We start from the raw sequence: 16,705 nt of genomic DNA on the forward strand, positions 1-16,705 counted from the left end.
ATGAACACTTTACAGCACGCTTTCCATCTCATATTCTCATTTATTATACTCCTAACCAAGGCAAGCGATAGAGTCCAGTGCTTTAAAGGCTCTTCTTTTAAGAGGTTGTTGAAAGAAGCTCAGAGTAAGGACTGATCTTTAACCTCAGTGGCATAAACTTGTTTCACGATAGAAACTGAATGGCATTGCCCTTTAGCTGCCATGATCTCTTTTCTTTTTTAATTTTTTTAGTGTTTATTCTTTGAGAGAGAGAAAGAGAGAGAGAGAGAGAGAGAGAGAGAGAGAACAAACCAGGGAGGGGCAGAGAGAGAGGAGACACAGAATCTGAAGCAGGCTCCAGGCTCTGAGCTGTTATGATAGTACAGAGCCCTATCCTGTGCCCGAACCCACCGACCGTGATATCATGACCTGAGCTGAAGTTGGATGCTTAACTGACTGAGTCACCCAGGCGCCCCTCTTTCTCTCTTCCTTTCTTCCTTTCCTTCTTCCCTTCTTTCTTTTCTTCTTCCTTCCTTCCTTCCTTCCTTCCTTCCTTCCTTCCTCTCTCTCTTTCTTTTCTTCTTTTTTTTAAATTCTGTTTTCCATTCTCTTGATCTTAAAGCCAAAGGGCAAAAGGCAATGTAACCAAAGTCTAACTTGGAAATTTTTATTATAGTTGCCTCTTAGGGAACATTATTATTTCTACTTATTTTGGACTATAATGTTTAAAGTCAAATTAAAAACCTAAATTAAAAAATGTATTTCCATTAGACAAGTCTTTTGCTCCTCCCCCGCAGGCACATTTTCTAACAACAGAAAAGTAAACACTTACTATAAATGATAATAATGAAACAAAAGCCTCAGCTCTTCTAATTTAGGGATACTGCATATAGATTTTTCAAGGTATGTTGCATCTCACTATTTCTTGCTTACTATTAGGAATATTCTATATATATAATAATCTGACCACATCATTACATGAGTACATGATGAATTCTCATGTTCCCCAGCTGCACAAAATATGCGTTGAATAAGTTCAGTCAATTGGGATGAACTGAATTTTATCTACAACCAAAAACAAACAAACAGACAAAGATGAAATGATCACTAAAAGAATTTTAGGATAAAAATAATTTACATTATTTTCATGTTTATTGTTGAACTGCTACATCCTTTTGGGTTCAAATGCTTTTATAAATTAAGCTGGATGTTCACTTACTTGCAAAATATATCTTCACTGTCTTTATTTATAATGCAGTGGCCCCCATGGCACCTTATACATTTGTCAACCTCACATTTTGGACCTTCATAGCGTGTTGGACAGACGCATTCAACACTTCCATCATCCCCGATGGTACAGGATTCAGAATTCACACAGTAGTGGTGACAAACATCTAGGCAGAACGCACACCAGAGAAAAAGAAATTATACTATATGATTTTTTTCAGTCACAATACATGTTACATTTCATTTAATATTTAAAAACAGTCAATCCTTAAAGAAATACAAAAATAAGTAAATTAATGAAAACATCTAAATATAAAAAATGGTTAATAATAAGTAGATTAGCTTACAAAATCACTTTGTAATTACATGTAACTAGAATTCTTTAATAATGCTATTGATTTCTCTTTTTGCCAGCCACGCATCATTTCATCTGGCTAAAAAAAAAAATGTTGAGTTACACTGATATAATGCTAACTGAGAAACTCTTTTGGTTCTGAATGTTAAAGTTTAAGCTAACAAGTTTCCTTCATTTCCTTCTAATGGGCACTGTAACTATTCTGAAATGAGCAGAAATACTCAAGATTTCTTTAAGCATCATTTGTTGTTTCCTTTCCTTGTACCTCTTTTCATCTCGAGAACAGGGCAGTGTCTGGTGGGTGGGGGACCCAGCCTCTGCATCAGCCCTTTGTGTGGTGTGAAGAAGTCACCCTCTACACACAGCAGAACAGGCCCAGTATTTTCGAATGCCCTGGCAGGTGAGCAAACACAGAGATGTGCCTCTCATGGAACATCAAGAGAAAAGTGAACTGGGAAACTGATCCATCATGGGTAAGGAGTAAACTAAAGTTTAGGCTATTGTTTCCTTCCTCGTTTAGAGCCTGACTTCCCAGTCAGAGGGAAAACCTCAACAGAGTGTGAGGCTTTTGTTTTAAAACATCTTTCCTAATGAACATTATAGATAATTTTCTCAACTACAAAAGAAGATTTCTTCAAATATTGCTATACCTAGTGTATGTAATAAAACAAAAAATTTAATGATACGATAACCAATCTATCTTTGTAATTAGACATTCTGCCTCAGTCTTTTGAAAAGCAAGTATATATGTGTGTTTATATGTGAATATAATTTATAACATTCAAAATATTGAAATTCATAATACAATAATCTTAGGCAAAAGAACTTGATTAGATCTACCTCACACTTTGTGTTTAGAAGCTGCAATTTCCTTTTAGCTATCTAATTGTGAAGCGATGTTAAATGAGATTAGCTGTGATAAAAATCTCCATTTATAAACTTTAACCTGCTGTACGACAGTTATAGTAGGTGAAGAAAATTAAAACATAATTTATAACTCTCATGTTTGTATATTTAGCTCTTTATTAAATCAGACAGAAATTAAATTTATTGACAGGCTTGCTTCATATTTATGGAAATTTATTTCAAGCATTCTTCTGCTTGCTGTTGCATTATGCCAAGTACCCTCATTGAGATTCAATGCTTAAGCCTATTCACATGGTTTTGGCTATATTTAAGAAAAGTAGCATTTTGAAAAGGTGATAAACTTGAAGATCTAAGAACTAAGTCAATGTTAGTGGTATCTGTCCATGATGGTGTCTGTTTGCAGTTATTGGCTTGGCAGTTATAGTATGCACCATCACACATTCTGTTTTTGTTTATGAAGAATGTATGCTCTGCAGTCTATATGATGATCTCTCCTATTCAAGGCAGAAATCTCTAAAGAACAACTCTCATTAGTTCAGATTGTTCAGCACCTCTTACTGATAGAGAGCTCCTTTCAGATCATTCCCCAACTGCTTCCAATGTCACCCTTTGATCCTGGTTCAGTTATCTGATGGGACATAGAAGTTAGCTGATGTAGTCTAACAAGATCAACATGTTATGTCTTATCCATAGTGGATAGCTAATCAAAATCAGGTAGGTAACTTATTTGCAAATGCAAATTCCAGTGCTCATCCCTGTCACCACTGCCCACCCATGCCTAGATTCTAATTCATAAATCCGAAATGGGGCCCAGGTGATTCCCATGGAACTGGTTGAGGACCTAGAGTCTGGGAACTAGGGAACACATAAGAAATAACACAGAGACAAATTTTAGTGATTAGCAAAGCGACTACATTGTTTAATACTTGCAAAAGGATTCAATTTACCTAAAATAGTTTATTTCTCAACTAAGTATGTGAGCCCTACTAAAAATGTAATTTTTAATCTAAACTTTTGGACCATTTTGTTTTTATAACCACATTACTGAGAAGACATGAGAAAGTAGAAAATAATGGACTAACCTTTTGATGGTTACTGATTGCCCTATAGTACACTGTATGTAGTAAGGAACAGTTCTCACTTGCCTCTAGTGGTAAAGGGCAAAGTTAAATACTTACTTATAACTTACTAACTATAAGTAATTTTGGTACATAAATTAAATCTGTTTTAGACTAAGATTAAAAAGATGTGATAATATACACAACTCACTGGTGTTCAAGAGAATACAAATAAATACCTCAAAGAAATACCATTGAAGTCCCACCAAATTGACAATAAATAACAGGAAATCTCATACACTACTAGTAGAAATATAAATTGATTCAATTGATTTGGAAAACAAAGACAGTATCTACTAAATTTGAACATACCCACACCTTATGACCTAACATTTGCGCTAAATATATATCAAAGAGGAAGGCATGCATATGTGCATAAAAAATACATATATATAATAAGCATAGTGACCTTTTTAGAAATAGGCCCAAACTACAAATAATCCAAAAGTTCATTGCAAGAAGAAAGGATAAACTGTGGTTCACTCATGCAATGAAATATACCTATATATATATATGTGTGTGTGTGTGTGTGTGTGTGTGTGTGTGTGTATATACATACATATATATGTATGTATATACACACACACACACACATAATAGACAAATAAAAAATGAAAGCAGTACAGCCTATAAGGAACAAAATTGATGAATCTCACAAAAAGAATGAGAGAAAAAACCTGGACACAAAAATGTACACACTATTTTTCTTTCTATAAAATTAGAAAGGCCAAACTAATCTAGGGTTTTAGAAGTCAAAAAGGACTTATCTTTGGAGAGAAGGGAAGGGATAGTGATTAAGAACATCAAGTTACATCTGAGGTACCAGTAATGTTTATTCTTGACCTGGATGTTGGTTTATGCTGGTTTGTACACCTGGTGATAATTTATTGAACTGTAAACTTGTGATTTAAAAATTTTCTATTTATATTATGCTTCAATAAAAAGATTTTTTCTAATCTAATGGCACATAAGCTACAAGTAGAATATTTTAAAAATTCTGGTTAATTTGCTAACAAGGCTAAATAGGTTTTCTCTTTATAAACACTTCTTTTCAAAGAAATTCATGGTCTACTTTTTATGCTTTAAGGACAATTCTCTAACCTTTAATGCTTTCAATATTTTTTCCTAGCATGTCAGATGCACATTATTCAATGCAGTTGATTGGCCTCATGGCGTAAAAGTGGAATCCAAAGAATGTAAAAGAAATATTTGCTTAAGACAAAATTTTGAAATAAGCAGATAATAGAATTTGCACTTTAATAAATAATTCTAAATTGCATGCTGTTAAGCCATACCAGTTTTTCCTTCTAAAATAGGCAGAAATCATTTTAGACTCAGAACCCTTTCTCTACAGATATTCAAATGGAAGACATTTCATTTTCCCCACTTCACATGCTTCATACTTGATGCTATGTTGAAATTCAGGCAGAGTTGCTCACTATACTCCGACCCTGCCAGAGTTGCTCCTGATGCCTTTCTATGAAAATGTTCTATCTCTCACTCTTAGGCTTCAGATGTGGGGCATGTAGAAGTTCCTGGAGTTCTGGGTTCAGCTGGATTATTTTCTACACCACTATTAGGATTCTAGGGCCCAAAATATTCACTCTCTTTGCATGCATATTGTCCCTCTCCTCTTCTCTCCTCTCCTCTCTTCTCTCCTCTCCCCTCCCCTCCCTCCTCCCTCGTCCTTCTCTCTTCTTTCTCTTCTCTTCCCTTCCCTTCTCTTCTCTTCTCTTCTCTTCTCTTCTCTTCTCTTCTCTTCTCTTCTCTTCTCTTCTCCCCTCCCCTCCCCTCCCCTCCCCTCCCCTCTCCTCTCCTCTCCTCTCTTCTCTTCTCTTCCCCCCTCCCCTTCCCTTCTCTCTCTCTCTCTCGCTCTCGCTCTCGCTCTTTCTCTCTGTCTTAAAGACTTTCCTATTTACTCAATTCTAACTCTAGGATTCCTAAACACAGGAGAATGTAACTTTATTTAATAGGAGTTCACGTTCTAATTATCTAATTAGAGTAACTTTATTTAATAGGAGTTCACGTTCTAATTATCTCAGTATACGGCAACAGTGTATAAGTCATTGGAGAACCACCTAATTTCTCTCTCATTGTCTTCTCAGTTCCAACCCACTTTGAATTATAAGCACCTATGCAAAACCTGAATAAATGTGTACAGTATTTTCACCAGTGTCACCTCTCTATACACTCCCAAATAATTACTACACACTCATATTTAAATTCTAAGCCTCTCTTCAGGTATTTACCTAATAAAAATAATACTTCATTAGCACTTCCCAATCCAGCAGAAATTTAGCAAAGCATGAAGAATGGTATATGAGAAGGCTCCTGAGCAGGCTCCCTTGGTATGCACTTGCTGGCTTTGTTTCTAAGGATTCTACCCTGACCTAATAAGCTCTGAAATGAGCAGAAAAGTTTAGCATTTCCTGAAAGAACACTTTTCTTATCCCAGAGCACTAAAAAATAGTTACCGCATAGGGCTTACCACTTTAAGCACCAAAAATGCTCCAAAACCATTTTGAAAGTCATCTTTCTGTAAAATAGATATGCATTTTCTTAAGTAATATTTATCAATATATATTTTTAAAGATTCTATTTTTAGGTAATTTCTATACCCAACGTGGACTCGAACTTACAACACCAACATAAGAGTCATGTGTTCTACCGAATGAGCCAGCCAGGTGCCCCATAAAATTTCAATATTTTTAATGATCCTGTGTCACTATGGCTCTTAATTATTCCTACAAACCTACAAATTATTCCTTACCCTTGAGAAGTTATATAGCCTTCTGCTTTTTTTTTTTTTTTCATTTTCAGCTTTGACTAAGTGACTTGTTACTGATCATGAGGCAGTAGGCAAGTCTAAATAAAAACCTAATGATTCCTATCAGAGAAAAAAAGAGGTAGAGATATTGCTGATGGGTTAACACCAAGGTGTACAGCAAAGGGACTGTCTTCTAATTTCCAACACAGATCCACAGATACACACACACACACACACACCCTTCTCCCCCCAAAACCATCTGTTTTTCCCCCAAATTTAAATTTGGCTTAATAGTTATTGGAAATAAAGTAAAAAATGTGGTAGAGGAAAAGAAGACAAGTTAAAAGAAACGTAAGTGAGAGAACACTCTCACTTTGTTGGAGGGCATGAAATGGGGAAGAAACCAAATGTTAAAGATGAAAAAGTCTAGCCAGATGAAACAGTAAGCATTCAGAGAGAACAGTTTGAATTTATGGACAGGAAGGCTGGTAGAACAATATGGTTGATTCTGTTTTAAACAACATGAGTAATTTAACCATGACAATAAAATTTAAGTGGAGGATCCATAGTTGATTATTTGCTGAGGAACATGCATCTGCCTAATTGTATACTGGGAGCTGCAGGAAGAGGACAGAAATACGAGAAAGGCCACCAGGTCTCTGAGAGCTGACAACCCAACTGAAAGGTTAAGACAAGAAGAAAAAAGGAACCAAAACTGATCTGAAGAATATCTGCTGTGGCAAGAGAGTGTAAATACGACTACCAACAAAATCTTCCTTCTTATGAAAGCTTCCACCTCATAAGGTTTACTCATTTTACTGACCTGAATGGCATAACGATTGATATGTTCCACATATGATAAAAAGGAGCAATAATGAAATGTAATTAATCTGTGGTAAGAAAGTAGAGATTACCATGAAATTATATAATAACACTTTATATTCACAATATAAAATTGTTACAACCTCTGTAGGGTAATTACACTAAGAACTGCACAGTAGCACTAAACACAATCATGTAATCTAAAGGACAACGATGGATATATAATTACAGAGTATTCATATGGTAATTAGGTGAATAGTAACTGGAGAATAAGTGAGTGGCTATTTTCTGCAACAGAAATAAAATAATTTTCAAGGGATACCATTATTGCACACTTTCTCTTTCCTTTTCAAGCAACCAGAAATATAAGGAAATACTTCTTCCTTTAATCTTTTTTAGAGAATCTTAATAGACTGCATAAAAATATGAGTTGTATGGTTATATATACAAGTTTATGAATATTCATGGTTAGCCAGATGTCTATAAAATCTCTAGCTGCATTTAACTTCTTTCCCAAATATTTCTTTCTATTGAAAAGTAATTGTCAAGACTATTTAGCCATTAACTCATATTTGCAACTGGGCTATTCACATTGTAATAGTTAGTGGAGTGTGAAATTTATTTAAAGGAAACAAAACCAACGTTAAATACCACCTAAACAGAAGCTGAAGATAGGAAGAATAATGCAGAAATTAGAAAGTCTTTAATTGGTAATACAGAGTCATATAGGGGAGACTATATTATACAATTACATGTATATACATCAATTGTTCTACCTCACTTAATTTTGACCTGGTTTTAAAAAAATACGTGAATTGGCTTTAAGATTCATAATTTAAGTAAGCATTTGGTAATTTAGGACTGCACATACAACATCAGCAACAGCAATAAACCAGAAGGTAGGGCTGTATTACTTTCACAAAGAAGACTAGGTAGAATTATCCACAGTGTATATCCCCAGGCATTCTACAACTGAGCTCAAGTTTCAGTGCAATTCACACTCCACCTTCACTGATATTTAATTGCATCCCAGGAGCAGTAGGTTCTATGAATTTTGTTAATATCTTCCCTACAAGGAGGTTTACGGCAGCTTCTATGTATGTATAAAATGTGGAAGACAGCCAACAATGGTATTTTATAAACTTTTGATGAATACTTATGCTAGGCTGACATAATAAGAAAAAGAAACAAAATCATTGGCTAGATAATGAAGGATTTGGTTAAATTTAGTCCTTAATCTGGCTAACAATGTGACCTCATCTGAGTTACTTGACAAATTTATCCAATACACCCATCGATCATCTTTGAACAGAGACAGTATTACTAAACGTGTCTAAGATTATATCACGATTCCCTCCTCCCCCACCTGTCCTCAACAATGCCCTTTATAGCATCAAGGCCAACTAGGGCCTGTTTTGAATTAAACGACGGGAATGATGATTATGATGATGATAAATACTCGATTGTAGCTGTCTTCTACATGACAGCTCATCTCTTTGTTGTAGTGTCATGCATTATATGGTATTATTCTCATTTTATAGGTAAGTAAACTGAGGCACAAGGAGGATAAGCACCTTGCCAAGGTCATACAACAATAAGTGGGAGAACAGAATTTCAAAGCCAAATAAGCTTAATTGTAAAGAGTAAACTCTTATTTTTTTCTTATTTAATAATTCGTATATTTGCTCAGGAGAAAACACACACGCACACACAATCCTCTAGAGAGTAATTTTAAATATCTTCGGTGCTCTCTTTCCCTTATATGTATCTAAAATTAAGAGAGTCCCCATTTACATAGATATCTGGGGGTCTCACCATCAGGCAGACTGATAAAGGGCCCTGTAACAGCAAGAGCAGCAGGCCCAGGACAGCTTACTTGGTACCACCACAAGCTGCAATATCAGAGCTCAGGAATTCAAGCCGGACTCCCACAGCTCATCCACAGGTTCACATTTCACGCATCATTCTCAGCTTCCCACCCAACCTCAGTTGGATTTTTGCCTCTCCAGCCACTGATCATCGGTTTACAGCCCTAGATTCTCTTCTTTGAAGGAAACTCCATGTGATCTCTTCATTATCAAGAAGGATCAACTCTGGGTCCCTCCACACAAATAAGAAGCCAAAATGACAGCCAAGAAATCATAAACTAAGGCATGTCTGAAGGGCTAACATTTACTGACATCTAATTTAAGATGAAAACATTTAGAAGGATTCTGGAAAGGCTCTAAGATTCTTAAATATATTAATAAGAATGATTGTGGCCTTTCCTTCTCTGAAGTCAGTTTTTCATATAGCGCAGTTTAGGAGGCAGAAGACATAAAGTAACTTGTTTAAATTTGCTTAGAATTTATGATTGTTATCTTTGAAGGCTTACGTAATGAAACAGAAAAACAGATTTAAGAAATATTAAAGTTGTTCTTTTTTATAGTCCTCAAATGTTTTACATAACCTAAGATATTTTAATAATTAAACTTATTGCATAGTCCTAAATATATCTTCCAATTTCAGAGCCGAGTTTAATAAAGTAGGCAAACATTGAATCCAGGTATGCCAATTAAATATTCACTAGGGAAAAAATGTGTGCAAAACTCTGATTAGAGCTGATAAATTTTCATCAGGAAAGTGTGTCTAAGAAAATTAGCATTTTCTAATTTATTACTAAAAATAGAAATAGATCCCAAATATTTCTATAGAGAACACTGAAAAATTTAAAAGAATAAAATCCATTCTGAGCAAACACTGCCATCTCTGAGTATCCACGTAAAAGGAAAATGTAGGGGCGCCTGGGTGGCGCAGTCGGTTAAGCGTCCGACTTCAGCCAGGTCACGATCTCACGGTCCGTGAGTTCCAGCCCCGCGTCGGGCTCTGGGCTGATGGCTCAGAGCCTGGAGCCTGTTCCCGATTCTGTGTCTCCCTCTCTCTCTGCCCCTCCCCCGTTCATGCTCTGTCTCTCTCTGTCCCAAAAAAAATAAATAAACGTTGAAAAAAAAATTAAAAAAAAAAAAAAAAGGAAAATGTAAAATTCAGAAAGCCAAGTTATCAAACTGTTGATTTAAGTGAGACATGTGGGGTGAGATTTTGAAAGTAGCACCAATAAATCTTTGACAGATTGCTGTTTCAAAATGTGTATTAACAATGATAGCATCAATCATTTTAGTAATAGTCAAAAATTAACTCCTAAAACTATCATGGCAATATTTTTTTAAATATCAGAGAAGCCTTTATAACTTTTGTTTATAAATCATGTTCTGGGTTGAGTGTTCCTCTCTTTTTAAAGCAATCCAGCCATGAAAGGTTTTAGCAAGTAATTATTTCTGGGTTGAGTGTTCTTCTATTTTTAAAAGAATCCAGCTATAAAAGGTTTAGCAAGTAACTATTTATAAAGTGGTAGAGAGTCATTTGAGACTTGAAAGCAAGCTGACTTGCAGATGACAGCTACATGTGATTTTATAAGATGAGGCTAACAAAACCCAAATAAGTGAATAAGCAGAAGATGGCTTAAAAAACAATGAGAATGAAGCATGCTCCTATAAGGTGGGACATCTTTGACCATAAATAAGCCATTTACCACATTCAGTCCCTGATTTCTTCATTAAGGCATGGAGTATTAAGTAAGGTCTAAGTAATTTCAACCTGCTAAAATTTATCAACATCTACAATGTCAATAGTATCTACTGGGTTAATATTGCTTATGCCCTCAGAATTCTCATTCTTTGATAGAACACTCAGGGCTAACATGTTTGAGAAAAAAATCAAGAACAATAAAAGATTTGGCTAATCAGCACATGGAAATATTTTTTAAAAAGAAAATTCAGAGCACAAAGTAATAACTCATTTTTAGAAAACTGGAAAGGGTCTCATGGAGGTGAAGAATGCTGGACAGAAGGTAATCATGGAAAAGATCTTCTCAGATGGTAGTACCATGAACAAAATTATCCTCCCCATGCTGTAGCCTGAGGGAATGTCCTGGATCATTATCCTGGGATAAAATGAGGTCACCCTAGAAAAACTTACATAGTTCCTTCGTGCATACATCTCTCCCTTCTCCCTTTCATTTTTCCATCCTTATTTTCTTCCTTCTTCCAAGCTACTCACTTCACATGTAAATGTCAAAGTAAGGGTTTCTGATATACTTAAATGTGACCTCCTTTCTAGTTTTTCTTCAATATGTTACTTTGCAAAATACATAATATATATGTACTTCTCTCTATCAATATATTGATATTAATATAGATAGAGAAAGGTTTCTACACTAGTGTGATAGCAGGAAGAAAAATAATGGATTATATTGAAGTGATTACTAATTAATCAGAGTTCACTAAAACACTGAGAAAGTCACTTTGAAAAGGTCACTTGGGAGACTAATATGTAGCACACTGTAAAAGATTTTTGCTGGTCAAATGTGCAAGTTTCCTACTATTGATATAAAATAATCAGCTTTCTACTTTACTGAGACACGTAATAATTCCAAGGTTATAGAAAATCACTTTAATTTCATTATTAGTAGCATTTAACCTTTAACATGATGAGAAGTATGCATTGAATTGCTGTGATTAGTTAGTAACATAATTTAATCCAAGATCCTTTTTGTTTACAAAGAGTATTGTTCTTCCACAACATCCTTAAGATAAAGATGAGATAAAATCATTACTCTTTTATGCACACAGTGTAGTAAAAGGTACTGTAGCAAGAAACTTTTGATTCAGGAACAAATGGGTTTTCCTTCTGTAGCCCCCTGACTTTTCTCTCCATTGGGACACTATTTAGGTTCTTAATTTGCCATGCATTTATCACCACCTGACATCAAACATGTTTGTGCATTATTTATAAATACTACAGTACACCATGAATGCAGTTTTCAGTTTATTCATGACTAAATCCTAAGCTTCAGTGGCTGGCATATATTAGATGCTCTATTAATATTTGTTGAATTACAAATTGAATGATCATTAGAAAGCAGGGCACTTCAGAAGACAGAGAACAAGAGGCATACTGCTGACTTTTTTTTTTTTTTTTAGTTTTAAAACCCCAAATGCAGTTATAAATAGGTGACAGATGAAAGAGGAGAATCAGATGGCAAAGATAGACATCATCAAGTCCCAGTTAAAGGGCCCCTGGAAATTTGGTCCTTGCATGAAACACTCAGCTGCTACATCAAAGAAGCAATTACTAGACACTCTAGGCTGCCATGTGAAAGAAGGATGTGACCTGCCAACTTCTCTGAAAGGGGACATTCTGCAGAATTAGACTAAACTTTTCAGCTTCCAGTAGGTTTCACTTTGTAGTCAGAAACTAATCTGAGTTTGGAAGTATACCTATGCAAGAAATTATTTTCTTCAGTGGTCTGATCTACTTACTTTCATGGAATATATAATTCCATTCTGCACTTAGGATCATTTCAGAAATTATTTAAAAAAAATCTGAAACCATATTCATGTAGGCCATAAAATTAATAAATCTTTTTTATATAGAGGCCTGCTCATGTGAGCCATTTGGAATACATCTATTTTTTATTACCCAAATTATATATTACCTAAATATATATAACCTTTAAACACATATTATAACATATTTTAATTACATATTATAAATGATAGGCACTCAGAATATCTATTAAAGTGAAAATTTTATAGGTGCCTAGGTGGTTCAGTTGGTTAAACGTCCAACTCTTGGTTTCAGTTCAGATCACAATCTCACAGTTGGTGGGTTTGAGCCCTGAATTGGGCTCTGGGCTGACAGCATAAGGACTCCTTAGGAATCTCTCTTTTTCTCTTTGTGTCTCCTCCATGCTCTCACTTTCTCTCTCTAAATAAATCAATTTTAAAAAATTAAAATTTTTAAAAAGGCATTTGATTTTAAAATTTGCAGAGAACTTTACCTCACTTGAAACTTCCAACTTTGAGAAGCAGATAGTTTTAATTATTATCATTATTTATTTTATAAACCATGTGAGTGTCAACTATGATGATGAAAATAATCTGAAATCCAAAGTTGTAGAATACTATTTGTAACTCTACAGATTTCTACTTTATATACTTTTAAATGGTCTGAAAAAAAATTTTTTTAATTCCCTATTATCACCTCTAAAAATTTCTTCCTCACATCAGGATTACAGCTTGACAGATTCCAGAAAAGAGAACTTAGAGAGTATTTTCAGTGAAGATCCAGAAACCTACTGAAATTAAATTATATTTTATGTATTTGTTTTATTTGGGCAAGATACTCTTAAAAGAATCAGAAGCCTATACTAAGAAGTATCTAAACTAAGAAGTAAGTAACAGGAAATCTGGAGTTGAAAAATTCTAGCTTACTTATTTGTGGTCTGGAAGGTACCATGGAAGTGTCATGAGTTCTTGGACTCAGACAATAATTCAGTAGTTAGTTAAATAAGGTGTCATTCATTACATGGTCACACCATACCAATTTGTTCGTTTCTGCCACTATGTTGATTATTTATATAAATTGGTTTTTAAGAAAAGCTTGCTCTCAGATTATTACAATATAGATTTTTCTCATTTCTAAAAACTAATAAAGTACAAGTTATTTCATCAAACTGTAAATTAAATCATATTGTTACCAAGGATTTAGTCATGGATATTCAAGTGATAATGTAAATCTAAAAATTCAAATTCAGTTACTTGACTTTTGAATTAATCTTCTAGTACTATTCTGAATCAAGTCAAATCAATCTATTTCTCAAAGTGTCTTATACTTAAGATGTATCTGATTCTCTGGTGGCAGCCCTCAATAAATGTGTTTTTTTTTTCCTCCTAATAGTTAATTTTCATATAATTAGCATTTATATACTGAAAAATCTCCTTTTATTTAACTTTTGTTCTTTATTGTTACTTCATCTGTTGGAAAATTATGGATTTTAAAACATTTATTTATTGAAATCAAACTTGTAATTATATTTTTCATTCATGAGAATAATACTGAACAAATAAACACTATTATTAATGCACTGTTTTGATTAAAACAGAAGTCTCTTCTTTATCTGATGGGTTACATAATCCTAAGGTAAATTACAAATGCACCCATCTTTCTCTGGCCTTTTGCACTCTGGGACTCAAAAGCTCTGAGTTTGGCTATATTCTAAAAGAGCTTATGGGAAGATGGCGGCGTAGGAGACACTGGGCTCACCGCATCCTGCTGACCACTTAGATTCCACCCTCATCTGCCTAAATAACCCAGAAAACCGCCAGAAGACTAGCAGAACGACTCTCTGGAGCCAAGCATAGACGAGAAGCCCACAGATGAGGGTAGGAAGGGCGAAGAGGCAGTGTGTGCTATATGGACTGGTGGGAGGGAGCTGGGCGGTGGAGGGGCAGCCCGCCCACCAAGGCAGAGCCCCCGAGTCTGACTTGGAAAAGCAGAGGGGCTGGACGGAGTGTGTTCTGACAGCCAGCAGGACTTAACATGTGGAATGTTGTAAGTCAACAGCTCTGCTCCGAGAGCAGGAGGGTTAGAGGGAGAGTCATTGAGCCCCAGAAGACAGAGCTCAGCTTGGCGGGGAACAAAGGCCCTGGTCAGTGCCATCTCTCTCACCCATTCCCCAGCCAAAATCCCAAATGGGACCAGTTCCGGTGAGGGAACTTGCTTGCACTGCGCAAACACCTAACGCTGTGCTTCTGCGGATATATCCCTCTGATGGGTCTGCCTCCCTCCTAGTGATGGAGCCGCAGGGCCCCTCCAGAAGTGGACCACTGAAGGCAAAGCGAGCTGAGCCTGCCCTTCCCGCCCCTGTGCACCTTGCAGATCCACCCCAGCTAATACGCCAGATCCCATAGAAGCAGCACCACAAGCCTGGCAGTGTGCCAGTAGCCCAGACAGAGCCCACACCACTCCACAGTGAGTCCTGCCCCTGGGAGAGGGGAAGATAAGGTACACACCAGTCTGACTGTGGCCCCAGCAGTGGGATGGGGGCAGACATCAGGTCTGACTGTGGCCCCGCCCACCAACACAAGTTACTCCAGACAGCACAGGGGAAGAGCCCTGCAGTTCTGTGCCACTCCAGGGACTATCCAAAATGATGAAACAGAAGAATTCTCCACAGAAGAAACTCCAGGAAGTACCGACAGCTAACCAACTGATGAAAACCAATTTAAGCAATATAACAAAATGAATTTAAAATAATAGTCATAAAATTAATCGCTGGGCTTGAAAAAAGTATAGAGGACAGCAGAGAATTTATTGCTACAGAGATCAAGGGACTAAGAAACAGTCAGGAGGAGCTAAAAAATGCTATAAATGAGGTGCAAAATAAAATGGAGGCGACCACAGCTCGGATTGAAGAGGCAGAAGAGAGAAGAGGTGAATTAGAAGATAAAATTATGGAAAAAGAGGAAGCTGAGAAAAAGAGAGATAAAAATATCCAGGAGTATGAGGGGAGAATTAGAGAACTAAGTGACAGAATTAAATGCAATAACATATGCATAATTGGGATTCCAGAGGAGGAATAGAGAGGGAAAGGTGCTGAAGGTATACTTGAAGAAATCATAGCTGAGAACTTCCCTGATCTGGGGAGGGAAAAAGGCATTGAAATCCAAGAGGTACATAGAACTCCCTTCAGACATAACTTGAATCAATAAAGAGATAAAGGATAAAGGATAAAGAGAACATTCTGAAAGCAGCTAGGGATAAACATGCTCTAACATATGAAGAGAGACTGATAAGACTAGTGACAGGTTTATCTACTGAAACCTGGCAGCCAGAAAGGAATGGCAGGAAATCTTCAATGTGATAAACAGAAAAAACAAGCAGCCGAGAACCCTTTACCCAGCAAGTCTATCATTTAGAATAGAAGGAGAGATAAAGGTCTTCCCAAACAAACAAAAACTGAAGGAATTCTTCACCACTAAACCAGCCCTACAAGAGATCCTAAGGGGGATCCTGTAAGACAAGGTACCAGAGACATTGCTACAAGCATGAAACCTACAGACATCACAATGACTCCAAACCCATATCTTTCAATAATAACACTGAATGTAAATGGATGAAATGCTCCAACCAAAAGACACAGGGTATCAGAATGGATAAAACAACAAGACCCATCTATTTGCTGTCTACAAGAGACTAATTTTAGACCTGAGGACACCTTCAGATTGAAAGTGAGGGGATGGAGAACTATCTATCATGCTACTGGAAGTCAAAAGAAAGCTGGAGTAGCCATGCTTATATCAGACAAACTATACTTTAAATTAAAGGTTGTAACAAGAGATGAAGAAGGGCATTATATAATAATTACAGGGTCTATCCATCAGGAAGAGCTAACAATTATAAATGTCTATGCGCCGAATACAGGAGCCCCCAAATATATAAAACAATCACCAACATAAGCAACCTTAGTGATAAGAATGTGGTAATTGCAGGGGACTTTAATACTTCACTTACAACAAAGGAGGTCATCTAGACACAGGATCAATAAAGAAACAAGGGCCCTGAATGATACATTGGATCAGATGGACTTGACAGATATATTTAGAACTCTGCATCCCAAAGCAACCAAATATACTTTCTTCTCGAGTGCACATGGAACATTCTCCAGGATAGATCACATACTGGGTCACA

General features: G+C 36.1%; 1 protein-coding gene across 1 annotated transcript in view; it reads right to left on the reverse strand.

The window, feature by feature from the left end:
* Window positions 1–16,705, reverse strand: part of LRP1B (LDL receptor related protein 1B) — a 282,197-nt gene that overhangs the window by 41,895 nt on the left and 223,597 nt on the right. Inside the window, 1 exon segment of the mRNA XM_032594106.1 lies at window positions 1,199–1,373. Coding sequence (XP_032449997.1) covers window positions 1,199–1,373 — 175 coding nt within the window.

The sequence above is a fragment of the Lynx canadensis genome, chromosome C1 (assembly GCF_007474595.2).
Source record: "Lynx canadensis isolate LIC74 chromosome C1, mLynCan4.pri.v2, whole genome shotgun sequence".
Taxonomy (NCBI): Eukaryota; Metazoa; Chordata; class Mammalia; order Carnivora; family Felidae; genus Lynx; species Lynx canadensis.